Genomic DNA, 22,030 nt, shown 5'->3' on the forward strand with positions numbered 1-22,030 from the left:
CGTTCTGTAAGTAGGTAATTTGTCAAAAATTACCTGTGGCAGATAATGTGACCGGCCAATGTTATCTGTCACATGTAAAGTGCATTATCTGTGGTAGGTAATCTACATTGGCTGTCATAGGTAATGTTTCAGCTTATAACGGGTTGCCGGATCGAACCCCAGAGCGTGCAACATTTTTTTTAATTTCATTTGGCACATTACCAGTCACAGGTAACGTTTCACATTACATGTCACAGATAATTTTCGAAAGATTACCTTTCACAAATAATGTAACGAAAAGACATTACCTGGAGACGCACATTACCTGTGTCCGCTGTTTAGTTTTCTGTCAGTGACGACCGCTATAATGATCACGAATGTGTTAGCTTTCAACAGAAAATAGATTTAGCTGTAGCCGTTTGACCAGCTCTGAAGAAAAATTAGCAGTTTGAGAGGAATCTTCATTTGGCAAAATTGAAGCTTACATTAGGGCGCAAAAATGTTTTATTTTTGTTAATGACTTTGGACTCGTATGCTTTTTGGAAAAAGTAAAAACATCGTTTGTGGTGATCTAACCTAGGTCCGATAAAACTCAAAATCTGGGACATAAGTTCCAGTGAAATAACGATTTATGTAAAGAAAAGTTTAATGAACCAGAACACGACAAACACACAATTTAGACTAAAGTTCCTATGATCACAAATTCGATGTGATTGCTAAGTTGATCTCCAACAGAGTCTTCCCTTCCTTCTGGGAAAATTGGGACCATCATTTTGTGCCTAAATGGGTTGGCTTTTAGGAAAATAAATAATTGTTTGTGGTGGTGTAACATACTACGAGAAAACGCAATAGTTCATAGTTCACGAAAATTGGCACAAGTTCTTAGTTTCCTCGTAGTTGGGCTACATCACCACAAATATTTATCATTTTCACTCAAACCCTACACTATTTGACACAGAGCGATGGTTCTCTTTTTTCAGATAGGACTAAATTACTAAAAATTAATGTGTAAATCGATGAAAAGTGCACGCATAGATCAAATCACTGAAGATGAACTGTGGTCGAAATATTTGGTCATCAATAAAGCTACCTATTCCGGAAAAAAAGACCTCATTTATTTAACAAAGCTCAAAAACGACCTAAATTTACCCTATATTACATCGATGGGGTTACCACTAGCGAAATTGCCTAAAATCAATCGTCCAACAGACATACGTATAAACTGTTGAAGTGAGCCAAGCCGACTTACCTACCAATTTTACTCAATTCTTTTGCGGTCTTCTTTGTAGTAAATAAATGAATTGAGAAGTGGTAACACTCCGGTTTTCATTGGTCGACTTGATCAAAACAGTGGCTTTCACAACAAAACTGGTCGACATACATACATTTTCAGAGTCTCCGTATATGTCTCGAGGCAAGCGTGTTTTTATAAAACTAGATCATCTCACCTGACAAAAATCCTGACATCATCGTCTGTATGAATTCTACATCTCTGCAGGGAAGGAACAAATGTATTCAAAACCACTTTCCATATTCGTTCCCCCAAAGGACTTTTTATTAAACTAAAAAAAACGATTTCACATGACACCACTAATAAAAATTAACTTCATAAAAATGCACAGAAACTTTTACTTGATCAGCGGCGTGTCGGATCATAGGTTACGTAATCAATTGTTAGCTCTTCTCCGGCCGCAATATTCCTGGCTGCATAGACACCGATTCGATGATCCCCATTCACCATCATCACTCTGCAGTAGCAGTTGGGCGTCTCAGAGAAATTCAAAAACCGAAGTTTATTACTGAAAAACCTAGCGTCTATCACACTATCGCCATTCAAGTTGAACATGTACGTGCAATGACTCTTATCGTAGAATTTTTCACGACGCTCGCACTCCTCAATTGAAATAATCTCACCCTTGTATTCGGATATGAAGTCGTCTTTTTGGCAAGTTTCATCGACCATGACACCCCAGCCATGGATGGACGATGAAATGATTTGCAATTTCTTCCCTTTAAAGAGTGAAAATCCGTTGAATTTCATTGAACGTTAAAAACATTTGTTGCGGCTCACGGTCACTTACCACGCCCAGTTTGAATTTCCATGTTCTTACATGAGTGGCATTCACACTCGGCATCGCATTCACGCTGGTCGAAATAGCAGAGACACTTCAATGTCGTGCACGAACCTTTGCATGAACAGTTGGGCATTCGTTTTTTGCAGTCCAGGCCGCAACTGCAATATTTCTCACAATTCTGGCACATACACTTCGTAGTCTGATCGCACGGTTCCATGTGGTTGCATGGTGAGTACGTTTGTGTTAGATGCCTCTGGAGTTTGCCATGAAACTTGGATCGTTCCTTTCGGATTGATTTTTTCTTTGCATCTGCTCGAACCGGAGGGTCCCTTAATACCATTTTCCTGTGAACCTAAAGCAAAACATTTAAAAACAAAGACCAGGTGTGATAAGTATTGAAAGTTACCTCTTCGCATGATTTACGCATCGTCATAGCAATTGCACAGCAATTGTAAGGAAAAACATTGAATAAAACTAGAAACAAAGATAGATCCGAGGAACTCCATTCAGGCTCTGGATCTGTTGCTGCATCCGCATCAGTTGCCACTGTTTGAATGATTGACGATTGAGCCATACTTTCGGAACTGTTGGTAACAATCTCCCCGAAAATTTGATCGAAAGTATTGAAGGATATATCACTCAGATTTGGAGAGAGATTTGAAGGTGAAATCTCATCGAAAGACTGATCAAAGTCTTCTGCTGACTCAGGGATGAAAATTTCGCCAAATTCAGTTGGGTTTTCTTTCTTCGTATTTTCCAATAACGTTGCATCGCCCGCTAGCGTCTTAGTTAAGTAACACGTATTACTACACGGCTCCGTAAATGGCATCAGTTCGTCGACGATTTTCTCGCGTACAAATGAAGTTTGATCAGCATTGTCCGCCGGAGGATGCAGCTGACAATTGTACAGACAACATCGACGACAAAAATATTTACGATATGATCGCAGAGATTGATGCGGTTGAATAGGTGCTCCCATTGGTTCATCAATGTTCGGTGTACATGATGTAGTTTTACATTTTGTGAGCTTCATGTACCTGTAACAAGCATCGGTTACTCGCTTCATAGTCATAAAATGTCACTAACGCTCATACTTGTCTGCCGTGTAATTTCCATCGAAAAACGAGCTGATGCTCTGAAATATCCCAGCATCTGGGACTTCTTCGTCGACTATCGGGTCTGCGCTCTGATGCCCATCAGTTGCTTCTGTTGATGATGTTGCGGACGTGCTACTTTGATAACGGACCATCCTCCGCACAAGCCATACAAACATTTCATCGTCAATGGACTCGCAGTTTGTATCACGTCCACTTCTATCACTTAAATGCGGTTCTTCAAAATCTCTTGTCACGAAATTTCGTGATATCGGTAACCACATTGTCATCGATTGCAAAGGAGTTTGTGGCGGTAACATAAACACATTAGGAATATCTCGCCCTTTTCCATGTGACGCATCGTTTTGCATACATGTGTCGCTTTCTGGGTTCCATTTTGCGCTACCTGCTTCTTCTGTTTGGGTAACAGCTGAAGTCGCTAACAAATTTTCATGCCAAATTCGGTTGATTTGCTTTTCCTTCTGAATCTTCACGTATTCGTATTCCTTTTTAATAATAGCTACCCAATCCATTTTTATTAATAAAAGTGTTTTGGATCGCAAATTTAGCGGGAAATCTACTTTTTAACAAATGAGCCTACTGTCATTTGAGCAAATTGCAATTTGTAATTGATTGTTGAGGTTATATGACCCACAATATATTGTAACAATGCAATGTGACGTATTAATACGACAATCGTGCTATTTAATTAGAAATGAATAAACGAAAGTGATGCAGGTTCACTTTGATAGACGATTCTCGTTTGAGAATGAATTCGTAATGTCTTCGTCCTTTCAATCAAGTTTCAAGCCACAGACCGATTTAAATGACTCGATGGAGCCTGATAAATTTGTGGAACATCTTTTTTCTGTAAGATCCTTTTTCCCAGTAGTTGCCAGTGGGTCTTATAGTGTAATTTAATTACTTGAAGCCATTGCCTGAAATTCCCAGACGCGAAACGAAATATCTGTAATTAAGTCGACCCTTTATTCACCAAATAATTGACGCCGTAAGCGCCTTAATAAAAATAGTTTGTTTGCTAGAAAGAGTATTGGCAGCATCGTGTTGACGATTTGCAACAAAGTGTGCCACGCGTATCGGAAAGCAATCAAACGTACTATTTAAATAGAATGTGGCGACAATTGTTTTCTTTGTGTGATAAATTTGAACAATTCGTTTGATATTCAAATATTTCAATATTTCTCATGAGAGTCTGTGAGTTTGTTTATATGAAATCGCTATGTCCTCCGCTACATACAAAATTTGACATTCGAACATATCTTGTGTAGACGTTCATTGCATTAGAGTGCGTTGAAGTTTTATTTTCAATTCATTTGTGCATCCACTGATTCATCCAGTTTCTTCACTGCTCATTATTGCCTAATACACAAAGTCTTACTTGTTGGCTTTCGAACGATTAGGACTCCTTATTGTAAGCGATTATGAGTATACGAGCTATGCTAAGTTTAACAAAATTTGCTTCATATCAACAATTTCACATTTTTTGTTGTACTAGACCGATGATCAGTCGGTGTATAGGATAATTTTGTGTTTAGCCAATATAGACCTTTTAAGTTGAAAAAAAGACTAGATGGTCTGGAGGGATGAATTGACAGTTAACAGCTGTGATCGGTTCGCTTTTGGTCACTATAGTTCACTTTTCACTTTTTTTCAACGAAAGTGAACACAGTCAATGAAAAGCGAACCGATTGCAGCTGTCAGCTGTCAATTCATCCCTCCAGACCATCTAGTCTTTTTATCAACTTAAAAGATATATTCTCTCTAGCAAACAAACAACTTTTATAGGTTTGTTCCAAGTAACTGTAAACACGAACTTTGACAACCCGAAAAACGCCTACGCGATTTACACAGAGGTATTATTGAGGTTATGGTTATATGGATGAAATTTGACAATTCATATGGCCTTGGAACAAACCAATTAAGGTGGTGAAACTGTCAAGTAGTCTTTGGAATTTACATGTTAATTACAGCGTAGTCAGTCAAAATGTAGGATGTTCGTAGAATACAAAGAATTAAGGTGTGAATTTGTGAAATTTTGTTTCAACAATTTATGTCTTTATGTTTTATGTAATCAGATTCTCCCACGTCGAGCAATCGCATAAAGAAACAAGTGATAAAATTCTCAACAAGTTATCAAATGTTAGGTATTATCACATTTTTGTTTTATGCAGGATCTGATATTTTTTGTCCTAAACATTCTAACAGCTGTTATTTTGAATGAAATATTTGAATTTTTTCCCATTTTTTACCAGTTTACTGGGATACAAAAAAACCATTCAATATCAAGACTGTCAAATCTGTGGATCTAGAAATTATGTAGAATCTGTTGAAAACGAAAATGTGATAATAAGTAAATTTTTTTAAGTGTCCTAACGGAACAATCTAAACTTCTCCTCGATATTTGCGACAAACAGGTGAATTAATGTTGTTAGTAGATGTAGGACTTGCATCATTGGTATACCCTTAATTATGATTAGTTATTATTATCGTAACATCAATATTTTTCAAAAGCGCACTGTCACTTTAATCACTTAGCTCTTAATTATATAATAGATTAAAGCCGTGAAGGTATGGTAGATGTATGATTTACATTTCATACAAATTGATTTGATAATAGCAATTTTGCTAACTAGTTAGTAAATTAGGTTGTTTTGCACACTAGATGTGAGATTTCACACGTCGTGTGCGCAAAACCTCCATTTACTAGCCAACAAGAAGTTACCAACAAGATTTTGTCTACTGTAATGTCAAAAATCATCACAAATTAACAAGATTTTAATCAAAAGACAACGTCAGCCATAACTGACCAACCAAACCAGACAGAAGCGGTTCATTTTCGAAACGTCAAATAAGTGACCTAATACACTGGATGAAAATGAACTCAAATGAACACTGACATAAATTGAAAAATATTGTTGGCAAAAAATATAGAGCTACTAGATTATTCAGGTCCCTAGTTAAATCAGCGCTCCTGCCTAGTTAACTTTACGCTGTCGTGACAAGGCAAGTTAAAATAAACTGGTCTTCTCTCCTCTCGCTCTCAACATACCACGTTGAAAGAGAAGCAAATACTTTGACAAGTACCTCAAGGCAAGTTATAATAACTAGTCTTCGGTTTTCTCGCTCTGATCATAAAACGCTCATACATCTTCTGTAATTCCTTCGTTTCGCTCAGAGATACATACTAGGCTTTAGATACTGAAACAGGGGTACCAATTATGAATGCTTTGACATTACAGTAGATAAATAAATATTTCTCAATCCAGTGACGAAATGTAAGATTTCCACACTTAATATACTTGTCGGAACTTGTTGATAAATAGCTATTATTATCCTGTTTTATGCCAGACACTTTCACACTTGAGACAGTGATTTTTAATTCACCAATTGATGTCGGTATGTGGCAAATGCGATAAATCCAACATTCAACGCATATTCTCAGGTTGTCAAACTTGACATTTCTGTGTGCAAGCAATGAAATTATAAAACACGTATGGCCGATCGGTCGATCTATCGTCAAAACGTGCTCACAATTTATGCCAACTAGCATATTGTTGTAGGAATTCATGTTTCCCGTTAATAAATTGTGGTTATTAGACAAACTCATTGTATTCTTATATGTAATAGGGATCGTCCATAAAGGACGTCAGCATGAGAAAAGGAGCGGGGGTCAAGCAACGTGTGACAAGCCATAGTGTGGTTCATTTTGGCAAAGTGTGGACAGGAGGATAGGGTTTCAAAAATTGTGGAAAAACGCATATGTCGTTCGTGGATGGCCCCATATACACACGTGAATAACTTTCTCCTTAAAAACGTACAACATGTAAATACTATTACCACCAACGTACTTCAAGCAAAAGTATCTACTTTGACAGCTGCCAAATAGAGTACTATTTTGTACTATAAAATTTTCCAGATTTTTTTGCAGTACAAAAATTTGTTTAATACACTGCCCCTTTCTGTCCTTTATTTAGAGCAGTACTCTACTCATGCTTGAAGTGCGTTGTTGCCACCTATAGATACTTTATTACGAAATGAAAACAAACATTTTCGTATTAATTATGATTATTAATTTCGCTTCAGATATTTTATTGAAGCGTTAGTTTTTCACAGCTAGTGCACTGGGATACCACAAAAAAAAGTCCATAAAAAAGTTATGTTATTTCTTGAGCAGTTCCATTTTTTCTTGAATTTTTTTTATGTCATTGGATTGAAACCGGCACTAAGGGCTAGAACGGAAATTAGAAAATTTGTCGACCTCGTTCCTGTAGTTATAACTTCATTTTTGTGCGGAACCACAACAGTTTATCTGTTATTTTATCCACATTTTACGTCATATGGCATAATCTTTGTTATGATTTACTATGGATCCCTTTTACCCTCACTCCTGATGATACTTAGTGCAACAGCACAATGCTATTTCAATAAGAGTGTCTATAAGACAGTTATAAATCGAATTGGAAAACTCGAGAAACAGTTAGATGAAAAATCCACAAGACTTTCGCTCAAGCGAGTTGCGTTCCGCTACAAGCTTAAATTCCTGATGGTCTACACAGTGTTCTTCGTTTCACAAATACTTGTATTCGTTGAGGTTGTGGTACTGCATCCTGGAAGAGAATGGTCATCATTGCTAATTTCCTCAATGCGAGCTACGTACCCTATTCAACTGTTGCATTTCGTGTTGTATGGTGACATCGCCACGATGTTTCTTAATCAACTTAATAGAAAATTTCGACACACACCAATGTTTCTTCTAAAGTCTGGTAAAATTGAATTTCTAAAATATGTTAAATTGGTGCACTACGACTTGTGGAAATTGGTTGACGGAATAAATAAGTTCTTCGGATGGAATTTGCTGTTCATTACAATGTACTGGTTTATTCACATAACTCATCAGTCGTACTGGATTTTCCTTAATACGCACTCAAAGCTAAATAAGCTAGAATTGTTCGGTTGGTATATAATGGTAGATCATCTCTATATGAGGGGAACAATCGAAGCCTGTCGATATTTCCCCAATATAGTGATATCCTACTTTTTCGTGTTTAAGCGAAATCTTGACAACAGTCATAGAGGAATGTTAAATTACTCTTATGATTTAAAATATTTCTGATGTATTTAACTAATACTATTTATTTAGTGACGTCACAAAAAGGCGCGTACACAATAAAACTAATTGAATTTTAAGTTAAAAAAGAGAAACTCTTACAGAGGGACTATCTTCAGTATGCTTTGCAGCGTTGTGTTTGATAATACTGGTCAATACATGCGAGTCTGGCACTTTAGAGGTATTTACGAAAAGTTTATCGGCTGACCATCCGGCAAGTCGAACGGTTCCAAACCACATAGCCACACTAGCTAAAACGTCTGTGCACTAGGAAAGGCCTAACGAGGGTTAGGTTTAGTGTAAATCTGAGTCAGCTTACTATTTATAAACTAAATTGGAGACAGACTTATTATGGTAATTAGTGTCACATCAGGAATACCATTTTTATGGAAGGATTTGTGCTGTATGACACATATTGCATGATTGTTTTTTGATGAGTCACCAGTATCTTCATTTTTCAACAAATCTGCTTTTCATCGATCGATGCATGCAAGCTTACTGAGATAAAATAACTCCTCTAACACTGTGTAATAGTATGGCATGGGTTTGAAATCGTGGTACTCTGGAAGAATTAATAAGCATATCAGCTCTCGGTCTCGCGTTACTCGTTTCTAAATTTGCTAACATTTTATTGTCAGGTTAAATCATTAATCGAAAATATTGAGCAATACACATTTTGGACTACAGATGATGTTCAGTTGCATCAATTGAAGCGGGAAGTCTTGAGTCAAATTGTTTATTTCCTGATAAACATATCAGCCAACCGTTTCTTTACGATTGACAGACGATTTTCGACTGGGGTAAGTTTTATCGTCTTGACAAATATTTTCTTTCGATTTTTACAAATTTTCTTCTATAGGTTGTCGCTAGTTGCTGCATGTACATAGTTATTTTCATACAATTTTACCAAAGCGTTGAGAAGATATAAAAGGAGATTGTGTTTGATTGATGCGCTATGTGCACTATAGTGAGGTATCAGCATTCTAGCTCAAACTTTATAGTCAACGTCAAACAAGAACATTAAAGAATACCAGAAAAAAAAATCTATTGTAAATGTATGTACTGTACTATCCAATCCAGTTAATCTTATGGTTAGCAATTGCACCTCTCATTTTTAACGGCTATATACTTTATCTGCTTTATGTAGTAAGTATGTAACAGAATATCGTGAATACACATATAGGTTTCTTCCATCGTACCAACGCACTTCAAGCAAAGGTTATATTGATGACAGCTGCCAAATAGAGTAGTTTTTGTATGGAATTTTATCCCCACTCTTTTTACAGCGTAAAATTTTGTATGGAGCACTGTCAAGTATCAGTACCCTATTTAGAGTACCACTTTTGCTAGAAGTGCGTTGATGTATGGTAAAAACGAATTTTGACAGGCCGAAAACGACCGACCGTCATCCACAGAAGCAAACATAACCGCAACTTAAACAAATTTGTTTGTGAAAACGTCAAAGTGAGGTTGTGTTGGCTTCTCTGTGGATGACGATTGACATTTTGAACGGCCTTGGAAGAAACCTATACGATGCTGCGTTTGGTTTGGGTTTGACACTTTAATTTTGACTCACTGCGGGAACAGCTAACAATCCGTAAGGAAAGGAATCAGACCGCAACCTTCTGTTTTGCTCATAAATTTCTTCATTTAGTTAGAATTCGGTTGTTTTCGTTATTCTGTAACTTTAGTGTTTGCAAGCCTTGCAATGCAAGGTCGCTGTCGTTTTCGAAAAACGTGCAAAAAGCGTGCAAGAGGGGACCTGACTGAAGTAGCTGCAAAAGATAGTTGCAAAATTCGTAAAGGGCAAATATTTTTTGCAATAACTCCTGCAACTCTTGCAACTTAAAAATACTTCAATAGGAACGTTTCAGACAACACGAAACGACATATTTTAATGTTAATATGGTTTTTACTTGAGTTATAGAATGAAATTTCATTAAACATTTTCGTCAACTTAGGACTGGTGCTGCCAGTTCTGTGGTACTTATCACAAAAATCACAACAAAGGCTGTCCACGTTAAGAAATGCTACCCACGCTAAAACAATTCATACGAAACGAAACTAAAGTGAATAATTTACGTCTGAAAGTACTGTAACCTGAAAATGACTTATAGACTTTCGATACGGTATATCCACTAGCATGAGTATTGTGAACGATTATTATTATGAGTTGTCATCGTGGATAACCTGCATATGTTCTGTTTAGCTTTATGTCAATGTTTATGTAAAGAACTGCGTCTCGAACTATGCTAACGTTCATTTTTGTTTTTGGTTTGTTACGAAAAGAAAATAAACTTTTTCGTATTAATTAGGATTATTAATTTCGCTTCAGATATTATATTGAAGCGTTAGTCTCACACTGTCAGTACGATTGTATATCACAAAAAAACCAAAATTATGATTTTTCTTGAGCAGTTCAATTTTTCATTGAATTTTCTTTATATCATTGGATTGAAACCGGCTATACGAACGAAAAAGCTCATCGATCTTGTTCCGGTTGTTGTTACTTCATTTTTATGCGGAACATTAACACTTTATCTGGTATTTTTTCCACATTTCACGTCATACGGCATAATTTTTGTCTTGATTTACTATGGTGCACTTTTACCGTCACTTCTGATGATTCTAACGGCTACTGGACAGTGCTATTTCAATAAAAATGACTATAAAACAATCATAAATCAAATTGGAAGACTCGAAAAACAGTTTGGCGAAAAATCCATAAGACTTTCGCTCAAGTGTATTGAATTCCGCTACAAGCTTAAATTTCTAATCGTTTATACAACTTATCTTGTTTCACAAATACTTGTACTCGTTGAAGTCTGGATAGTACATCCTGGGAGAGAATGGTCATCATTGCTAATTTCTTTAATTCGAGCTACGTACCCCATTCAACTGTTGCATTTCGTGTTATACAGTGACATCGTTACGATGTTTCTTCATCAACTTAATGGAAAATTTCGACATAAACCGATTTTTGTTCGTAAGTCTGACAAAATTGAATTTCTAAAATATGTTAAATTGGTGCACTACGACTTGTGGAAATTGATTGACGCAATCAATACGTTCTTCGGGTGGAATTTGCTGTTTATGACAATGTTCTGGTTCATTTACATAACGCATCAGTTGTATTGGATTTTCCTTAATACACAAGCAAAGCTGTACGTGCTGCAAGTGTTTGGTTAGTGAAGCAAAATTTTAGTTTAACGTTTAACTCGTTAATTTCAATGGGGAGGGGATTCTTTTGAAGATCGACTTCTAAAAATCGGACCCATTTTCGTGTGAGATGGTTTATATATACCGGGAGAGGTCTTGGGCCGTGCGCGCTGAAACTACTATAAAAAAAATCTTCATTATGCAGCTACTGATAGGCTTCTAAAAGTCTAGAAATTACTATATAAATGACTATATAGACAACATGACAATGGGTTCATTGGAGAGCTAAAGTCAAGATACTTCTCTTGCATATATTTTTTCCAGAAAATTACATCTCATATATCAAAGGATTTCTCGCCAACCAGCAGCTGCCTGCATATTAACAAGTTTCTTTTTAGAGTGGTTTTGGCAATGATATAATAGTTATTTGGTTTTGGTGCCTACGGTTTTATACCTGTGCAGGCATCTATTAAACAACCCACATCAATGGGATCGATTTTTGAAAGTCGATCTTCAAGAGTCTTCCTTGAAATATAACCTGTTATAGAGGGACTAGCATCACTTTTCTTTGCATTGTCATGTTTCACAACACTGGTTAATGCTTGTGAATCTGGTGTCTTAGAGGTATAAACCCGGAAAAATTGATAACCTCTTCTCATTCGTTTCTAAATTCGCTAACATTTTATTGTCAGGTTAAATCATTAATCGAAAATATTGAGCAATACACATTTTGGACTACAGATGATGTTCAGTTGCATCAATTGAAGCGGGAAGTCTTGAGTCAAATTGTTTATTTCCCGATAAACATATCAGCCAACCGTTTCTTTACAATTGACAGACGATTTTCGACTGGGGTAAGTTTTGTCGTCTTGACAAATATTTTATTTTGATTTTTACAGATTTTCTTTTAGGTTGTGGCTAGTTGCTGCATGTACATAGTTATTTTCATACAATTTTACCAAAGCGTTGAAAAGATGTAAAAGAGAACTGTGTTTGATTGATACGCTCTCAGAGTAATTATATAAAAAGATCTTAGAATGTCTTTTGTGCATCTAATATACAACCCCAATGTTCGTCAGAACATTTTTAGTAAATGCTTTACTTACAGCGTTAGTATGCGTTTATGGAGCTACAATGGGAGACTGAAGTTTTGACAAGATATTTTTAATCGACGTAAAACATTATTCTAAACAAAAAATTGTTTTACGGTATGTCTCTAAAATGCACTTATCTTTTTATAAGTTCGTCTAAACTTCGAAACTTACAGCCGTCCGTAAGAAAATTACAAAATGGCGGCCCTATATTTTAGATTTTACACTGTTTTAAGAAATTCTTTTGATCAGAATTGTCAATACTCATGTAGTTCTCGTTGCAGAACAACTTACACATACTTATTTTCATAGAGACTGGAAACGGCCTCCGGCACATTTTAAGCGGCTGACAAAATTGGGTCGATTTAGGGTCATACTTTGTAAACAAAATTAATTTTATAGAAAAAAGTGTGTATTTTAGAGGCATACAGTAGAACAATTTTTTGCTTAGAATAACGTTCTGCATCGAATTGGTCAAAAGTTCAATCCCTCATTGTCTAAGTCCTTCGAACTACACTGCCGTAATTTGAATAAGAAACACTTAACGGTACATTTCCATTTATTTTTTTTAAGAAATTTTACGTTTCATAAGAATCTACTTACTTGATCAAAAATGTCAATAAATAATTTGTAAAAAAAAATTTTCTTGCAAATAATTTGCATAAGAAACATTTTGAAGAAATTTTCATATAAAAGTATTTTACTTTACTAGTGAGGTAAAATTCCCTCACTAGTGAAAACCTTTTCTCTCGCTCGTAAAGTAATAGTACATTACTATACCAGTGAAGTAATTTGATATGTCGTATCCAGATGAGTAAAAGTATCCGAGGGCTTCACTGGTATAGTAATGTACTATTCTTATGCGAAAATGTTTCTTATGTTATTTTTCGACAAGTATAGTTTTTTATGAACAAATTGGTCACTTGTATGTTATGCAATTTTTCTCGATTTTTTTTTCAATAAACAACTTGCCGGAAAATGACCACAAATAATTCGCAAAAGAAACACTGGTTTCTTATGCAAATTACGGCAGAATATACCTCATTACAGATAACGTGTAAACGTTACTATCACAAATGGACGCGTGCAGTGCTAGTTTACATTGCTACTCTCTACAATTTAACGAACAATATTATCTGTCGATGTAATATTAGCATGACCTAATGACATCTAACTTCACAAAATCACGGGAAAAGCTATCAAACGTTGCTAATTCGAAGGAAACACCACAAATTGCTCGTCCCACTTGACTTAAATTGATTTGAGACTTATACACGAAAATGGTCACTCTTTACACGCTTCTAAACTTTTATGTTTCATTTCTCTTTTATTGTACATATTAAGTTCTATTTATATAAAATTGCCTTTCGCTGTTGTATACATAACCCCCTTTATGCAGACATTAGACATTATACAACTTGTCATCACATTCTCTATTTCGATGTAAATGACTTACGTATATTTTATATGGACGGGTCCTACCAATAAACGGTATATCCACACACAAAATGTTCTATATTATATTCGATCCAGCGCTATAGATATGAAGAGATGATTTTCCATTCATTGGACCTTTTTTACACTACAATTCATCGGAAGTGTATCACATGGATGATCCTTTTTGGTATTAAATGTTTATCACCTAGTCAAATTTGCTTCACAAAACTCATTTAAAAAAGATTTCGTTGTTAGAGTCACTTAACGGTAAATTGTAACACTTACGGGTGAATAGGATGGTCAAAGAAACGCAGCATTGACTACTTAGATAAACAATTTTGAAAATTTTTGTGACCGTGAATGATCACTGTTTTGTTTAGGCAAATCTTTAAGAAATGTTGGCTCGAGAATGATAAGTCATTATAAGTAAGACGAGGTATGAAGATAAAATTTCACAAAAACAAAAATTTCTTATATCATGGCAATGAATACCAACCATTTCTGCAGTGACTACGAGTAAAATTTAGTCTGCAAAATATTTAAAACTAGGCAACGCAACCCTCTACGATTGCTTCGTGAAAGCCTCCGATTCAACAAACGACCGTCCATAAATCCATCGGCATACATTATACATTTGCTACAGTTAATGTTGTTCTGTATGAGGAGACTGTAAAGTCTGACTGGCTTTGCTCGGGATTAATATCAGGAAATTTAGACATTGCTCAAAGTCTCTCTTTATAAGGTTTTATTACTACACACACATGCGTTTTTCACCCGACTAACAAGTAGGAGCAGTTTTGTTCGTATCAGTGCAGATTAATAACAACCGACGTAAATTCATGTCTAAGTTTCACTGATCTCGACTATAAAAATTTTTCTTCCGAAAATTCTTCCTAACTTTTAGTCGGGAATCTGTATTACAAGTTTCAAGCCTCTAAGACTGTCTGGGATACTATTGAGAGACAAACAAACAATATATTCTCGAATGACTTAAGTTTGATTTCCAGAAAAACGTGACAAGAAATGAAGTTTTTACGCAATTTGCTTCAGCTGTTTTTCAGCTGGTCCACAGTCCACTAATACAGCCTCATTATCTTCTACCAGCTGAACAGCTGAAGTAAATTGCTCACAGATTGGGTTGGGGTAAACTGCAAATTAAAAGTTTGAATGCTGGTACACTGTTACAAAAAGTTAATTTTATCGTACAGTTGGAGAAAAATCAGAAATCCAATGAAAATCCACGTGCTTTACGAATGCTAATCTGTTTACTTGTATATATCAACTCAACGTGGATATCGACGGTGGAATTAATTGGATATGAAGTCTTCACGATCTATTAATTATCAATGAGGCCTTACTGTTAACTGGGGCAGTATTATCGAAAAACGATAAGTGCTTCGCAAGAATACTATGTTTTATATTTATTATATGTGATTAAATCATATTAGTCGAACAATGGTTACATGGTTTAAATTGTATTATTTGTGAACATCAATTGAAATGTATATAAGTGGAGGAATAAAATATTTATGTAAACCCTAGTGAAAATGACAAACCCTTAAACTGCAAGATGATCGATTAAGTCCGTAAGGGGCCATCCACACAGTATTATGTACGTACTATGATGTAGCGATTTTTGGAAAATGTCGATCCGTGCTTGAAGACGCGGAAAAAATACATTTTTTTAAAAGCCGAAGCTTGAAGCTTTTTTGTTTAAAACTTTAAACTTCCGATTAATAATACATTATTGGCATTTAAGGGGAATGTCTATACCATCACTTTATTGCTCAAGCGAAAAAGAGAAAACGGTGCAGGGGAAGTGTAAATTATCGTGTTAGTTTTAATAATGTTTGCTTAAGATAATAATATTGAGGGAACTCATTGCGCGTAGGCAATAAATTTTATTTTTCTGTCAAAAGAATCATTTATCGATTTTATTGACAGATTAATTTTTTTCGAATTCAAGATGAATTTGTCGAAAACGAAAATCATGACAAACATTGATGACGACAGAGACATTAAAATTGGTGATACTGTAATTGAACGAGTCGACAGTTCACATAACTGGGTCACAAATTCAAGTCGGGTCTGGACAACCAAACTGCAAAAATAAAACGTAGAATTGGTGCATGGGCAGCGTTCGTGAAACTCAGGCTAATTTTCAAAAGCAAAATGAACAATAGTCTGAAACGTAAAGTGTTCGATATACGTATGTCCTTCCTGTGCTCACGTATGGAGCGGAAACGTTAATGTTAACACAAGCTTCCGAAAATAAATTAAGAGTTGCACAAAGAGCCATGGAACGGAGTATGACAAATCAATGGATTCGACAACAAACAAAAGTCGTTGATTCATGGACAGAATAGCATCTTTAAAGTGGAGCTGGGCGGGACATATTGCAGAGAGATGAAATAATGGTATAAAGAGAATTGCAGGCGCAAATTGGTAACAAGTGGCAACGGGTCGTTCGGAATAGAAGAGAATTGGGAAGGCATACGTCCAGCAGAGGATAGAAACAGGCTGAAAAAGAAGAAGAAGAAGGAGAGTTCATTGAAAATATTAAAATTTTGGTGATAGCTCGAACAAGTTTTGGTCATTTTTCCAAAATTCTTTTTTCCGGTTTTTTTATCAATGAAAATTTAAACTTACCTGCAGAGGTATGAGGTTGAAGATCTGAAACTTGAAAACACACCAAAAAATTTTACACACGAGAAACAATTGGTTCCTGAAAAAGTATTTCTCGAGTGGCTCATTGGGTTGGATTGGATTTGGATTTTTAATGGACTTGTTAGCTTAGTGTGTCTACAAATTATTAAACATTAAATCCATTTGATGATAACGCCCTCACTTGGAAGGGCTGACATTTAGGGTTTAGCAAAATGTTAGGATACATTTCAAGTGAATTCGATAATAAGATTATTCCTGTAAGCAGAAACACTTTCAAAGTAGAGGAAACATTAGAACAAATGTTATTGAGGTTTACAGAATCACCCAGACTAAGTAATTTTCAAAAAATCACTTTTTTAAAACCACATTTTCTTGGGAATTGAGCTGAGTTGAACCAGCTGGATCCTGAAGCACAGTTTGACATTTTCCGAAAATCGCTTCACTCTAATACACAATAAGTGACAATTTTCAGACTCCTCTCCGCCTCCATAGACCCTTTAAGCTTTTTGAGAAATTACAAACTTTTTCGAATTTTGATTGGTTGCGTAATAAACCACAACAAAGTGCAGTTTTTTTTTAAATTCAAATTTGTTACTAAGAAATATTACAGACAGAGGCAGTGAAATTTCAGCATGAATTTGCTTGAGCTGTTTTTCAGCTGATTGATACATACAATCAAAATAGTTTATATGGCTTTATATGGTTTTACCACTACCATGCGCGTGCGCGTAGCAGCTTCAATATGTATAAACAAGTATAAACAGTTTGGATTGTTTGTGTGGATCAGGTGAAAAATAGATGAAGCAGATTCATACCGAAATTACACTGTCTCAGTGCCTTTGACTGTAAATCTGCTTTCTAGAAGAATTCTTGCACATTTTTTGTGTAGTCACAAAAGTGTTTAAAATATAAAATACACATTTTTTAGAAACTGTTAGAAACATTGCGTAAATTACACGCTTGAAAAAGTCTGTACCTTGCGTACGCATTCTTGAAAATTTAGTGCGCTCCTTCTCCCCCCCTTAAAAAGCCTACTGCCAACATACTTTATGGAAGACTTCTAAGACAAGAGTTTGAGTTGTAGTTTGTCTTTATCCGAACCAAAAAAACTCTCATTCATCTAAACAAATCTTGATGAATGATTTTCCATTGTCTGGAAGTTTTATTATTATTTTTTTTGTATTCTTTGAGAAAGCGAAATTGTTGGAGAATATGTCTGAAAACTAAATGATAATTAATCGTAATCATGCGAAATGAATGAGTCCCTAGTGCTAACATCCTCTTACACTCATATTATATGTTGTTTCCTCAACGAAAATCGAAAGAATATTCCAGCATGCACAACTGTTGCTATTGAAGTACATAGAGACAACGTGTATTTTATACCAATCCGCGTCAAGCACATTTCCCATCACACATAAACAACCATAGGACGTCTGCGCACAAATCTATTTTTATACCAATCCAGATTATTGAAATTATTTGGAAGATTTTTTACTGTTGCCTGTCCAGTAGGCTATTGCCTCTGAACGGGAAACATTTTGGCTCCGGAATAACTGTGCTCGTTCCACATTCACTTAGATGTTTGTTTTAGTGGAAAAAAAGAATTAAATAAAATTTTAATTGTTTAGTTGTTAAGTGTATGAAGTGCTTTTTTGGCTATACGAATCAATGTTTTTGATTATGTTCGTCTGCAGTTATTTGAATTATTGAGTGTAAACTGGTGCAAAATCGAAACAGTGGAAATTTAACAACCAACCATCACATCCGGGGGTTAATATACATATATATACGAGTGTTACTTTTTTTTCCTTCTCTCGTCCTGTTTCAATCAGATGAGCTACAGCAGAATTAAAGGTCATTCAGCGCACGTTATTGTCGGTGGGAATTTTTCTTTTTTTTAATTTCGTATCAGTCCAAACTATATTAGTAAACCATATTACAATAATTGGTTTAATTTCCACAAAATTTATTTCCAAAATGATAATATTTGTTCAAATTCTGCAGAAATAATGTTGATATTACAATCGTTATGGGCAATAAAATCTGTGCTGTGGAATGGATTTGTAAAGAAACTGAAACCTTGTTGAGTCAAACTTTAAATTACATGCTCAACAAGAAGAAAATGTCTGTACGGTGTTGCTCTATATACCTGTTTTATGCTTGCTACAGCATCGTAAATGCGAAAAGTGAAAACTCTGGGTTACATAGTTGGTTGGTTCGTTGGTTTATGTATATATATATACGTTTGTATTTTCTTCGGTGTATATCCTTTTCGGTGGCTCCGTTGTCTCTTATGACTGTCTCATATACATATATTTTCTTCTCTAAAGGTGTAGGTGGTTAGGTGTACGATGGTACACACCATTAGCAATTCGCATTCATACAAAATATATATATTTATATACGTACCGTGTACACTGTTTTTCGGATGGGATGAATTGTGTGGTTCCAGGAATATTTATGTATACAATGTTTTTATTATTGATGTACAAACATGTATATTTGATGTGATGTATATACACTCGACTTCATTACATTGTATATATTTCGAGAATCTTTATGGCTATAAACATACACATCGCATTAGTTATATCAAACATAAAATAAGAAAATTTTTATGTATGAATGTTTTTAAGCGAAAAATGTATGTATTGTGAGTCTGGGAACACACAGTATCATAAAACATTTTCAGACATATTTCGCTATTGAGCAGAAAGTGTGTGTACGCGCGCGGTGTGATACGAACGGAGAGCGTTAAGTTTGTTTAGGATTTTGTATGACAAAAATTTTCGGGAATCGTACGATGGAAAACATGCAATCAAAACTTTTTATTGCAGGCTAATCAAATAGAGTAAGGCGTTTATGTATATATTTGGGAGGGTAGAGAAGAAAGAAAGCAAGAAAAAAATATGTCACAAAATCAATACAAATGTTTGGGAGACAATTCTTCGTTTTCTGTTTTGGGGGAGAATTTATGGGTTCCGTTAAATTATTTATTTATTGTATCGTTAATGCGATTCTATTAAGCGGCATTTTGGTTATTTATGCCAGATTGATGGTTCGGTCATTGGCGAGATGGCTCACATTAATACCGTAGATGTATAATCTTTCTATTTATAGCATTGTTGTGTTACACTACCTTTTTAACTATTGCTGAGTGTTTATTTTCCTATGTAGTATTGATGGCTTCTAAAGATAAATGCTACTGAAATGGCCCGAAGATTCCATAAAATAATTTGTGAGATAGATAGATAAAATGTGCCGATTTAATGTTATATTGGAGCTGTTAGTTATTGTCGGGGAAACCCTTGAGCTAAGTTCTTTCGAGTGAGCAAACTTTTCGAACAAAGGAAGGGAAAAATTGTTTGTTTGGTCAGAAAAATAGAGTAAAACTACCAAATACGAGCCACTACTCCATTACGAGTTCTCTATTGTCTATTCGTTGGAACGAACAAAATAAAAGCCAATAGAGCGCTTGCCATACATTAAACAGCTTAGCACCTGTACCAATTTCAATTGTCATCGTATTTGGTAGTTTTAGCCTATGTGCAAATTATGTTAGGAGTTAGGGTGTCGGCTCCAGTCTTCGGGCATGTATCATTAGTCTGTCACCAATTCATAAAAAAAAAACATACCAATGAAATACTACTGGTACATACATGTCCTGATGACTGGAATTTTTAATAATCATATTTTAAAGCAAGAGATTTTCCTTTGATATTCCGTCGAAAACCGCAAGGTAAAAGATTCAGATTAGAAAATTTCAGAGGTTTCAGAAGGCAAAATTATTTCACAAAGTTTCGGAAGCACCTGCCCTTCTTAATTTTCTTTCATTAATTGATGACGATATTTCTAATTTTAAGAAAATATTTTTTCATAAATCATAATTCATTCCATTTCGGAAATTGTCCACTTTTATGCTGCAGGGACACAATAGAAAAAAATATTTTCACTTTCTCTTTTGCCATTTTTGATATGGGATGTCGCGGGGACAAAGTTGTTCGAAATGTTTTCGAAATTCGAACTGGAACACTCTACAGCAAATTGCTGTGATTGTTAATTACGAATCGAGTTCGAAAGCCTGAAACGAACAGCATTTCGTCTCCACTTTTGCTACACGCGATCCATGGGAAAGGGAAGAGCAATTATGCTCAAAACAAACGAGGCATTGAAAACGTGTTTTGGTCCTAGTTTTCATTGACAGATGCAGCAATCGCGATTTTGAATAGAAAAAGTTCTAACTTCATTTGACAGTTTCGAAAATTTCGTCATGAAAAATAGGACCAAAACACGTTTTGAATGCCTCGTTTGTTTTGAGCATTATGCTCTGTTTGTTTGTTCTCGTGTATTCGATTGAACTTGATTTTTTCTGCGTATTAGATAACACCACCCCTGGAATTAGTGTGTTTTCCAGGGAAAATAAAGTTTTGTACCTTCAGAATATTGAATGAGTCTCTTCAGCTAGCTGTACATTGTGTGATGCTGAAGACAGCGTCCGTTGCACTTTCTTGTTGCAACGTTAAAACAACCAATAGGAGTGTCTTAATGTGATCCAATGAGGAAAGTACCGCATATACTTTTTCGTTGATTTTCTTGAAGAGCTCGGAAAATAAAGGGACCCGTGTTTTTACTTTTCAAAAAATCAAAATTACAAAAATTATCACTGTTTGAAGTTGAAAAAATTTTCACACCCGATCACACCCGCCATACAAATTATTGTTGTAATCGTCATTTACATGGGAAGTATAAAGTGCCCTATAGTGGGTACTATTGCTCGAATCAAAAAAGACAAAAACACGGGTCCTTTTATTTTCCAAACTCTTCAAGAAAATGTTAAAAAATTGAAAAAAAAAATGTTTTTGTCCCTTCCTCAGGTACAGATCATACTTTGTGAGATGGTCGCTTTTTATACTATATATGACAAACTTGATGATGTGAAAATTAAGCTTAACCAAACAATTGAAACAGAACTCTAATAAATCCTCAGTTTTCACATTATTACCTTTCGGTCTTCATCTTCCAAACAAAGAAAGAAAACATGAATCGGGTGAAATTCGCTCCAAATGTGAAAAAGATCTCAAAATTTCGAAAAACTTTTGATTTTTTTTTACCAGGGTTAACTTATGTCCGACTGTCAATTACGTCACTTAGGCGGCCTTAGTTCGGTGTAAGGGCTCAGGAGTATGTGTCGATTAAAAAAAAAATACAAAATAGCTGCGACCTGTCAATAAAACTGCGAGTATCGAAAAACTTCACAAAGAACAACCGTGTTTAATACTGTGAATGTCGTCACACGAACAACATCCATATTTTGGTATTTTAAATTGGAAGAACCTACGGTACATATAGCATATGAATGCTTCAATTACAGTTTCGCTAATCTTTGGCGGAAGCTCC

General features: G+C 35.3%; 2 protein-coding genes across 6 annotated transcripts in view; one reads left to right on the plus strand and one right to left on the minus strand.

Moving 5' to 3' along the window:
- Positions 1-1,486: 1,486 nt before the first annotated feature.
- On the minus strand, positions 1,487-3,773 carry LOC119068923 (histone-lysine N-methyltransferase EZH2-like). The gene is made up of 4 exons (XM_037172786.1): positions 3,149-3,773; positions 2,461-3,091; positions 2,061-2,406; positions 1,487-1,989 (listed from the first exon to the last, which is right to left on the minus strand). Exons 1-4 carry the CDS (start codon positions 3,679-3,681, stop codon positions 1,616-1,618), a joined length of 1,884 nt encoding a protein of 627 aa, XP_037028681.1. The 5' UTR covers positions 3,682-3,773; the 3' UTR covers positions 1,487-1,615.
- Positions 3,774-18,159: 14,386 nt separating this feature from the next.
- Positions 18,160-22,030, plus strand: part of LOC119068954 (voltage-dependent T-type calcium channel subunit alpha-1G) — a 73,121-nt gene continuing 69,250 nt past the window's right edge. For all 5 annotated transcript variants that reach the window (XM_037172820.1, XM_037172818.1, XM_037172822.1 and 2 more), the window contains exon 1: positions 18,160-18,403. The gene's annotated coding sequence lies outside the window, so the exon portion shown is untranslated. The remainder of the gene's footprint in view (positions 18,404-22,030) is intronic.

The sequence above is a fragment of the Bradysia coprophila genome (genome assembly GCF_014529535.1).
Source record: "Bradysia coprophila strain Holo2 chromosome X unlocalized genomic scaffold, BU_Bcop_v1 contig_20, whole genome shotgun sequence".
NCBI lineage: Eukaryota > Metazoa > Arthropoda > Insecta > Diptera > Sciaridae > Bradysia > Bradysia coprophila.

Coding starts and splice junctions, on each gene's coding strand:
- LOC119068923 (XM_037172786.1), bottom strand. CDS start 3,681: ATGGATTGGGTAGCTATTATTAAAAAGGAATACGAATACGTGAAGATT. Junction 3,092..3,148: donor GGAAATTACACGGCAGACAA/GTATGAGCGTTA, acceptor TGCTTGTTACAG/GTACATGAAGCTCACAAAAT. Junction 1,990..2,060: donor GGAAATTCAAACTGGGCGTG/GTAAGTGACCGT, acceptor CACTCTTTAAAG/GGAAGAAATTGCAAATCATT.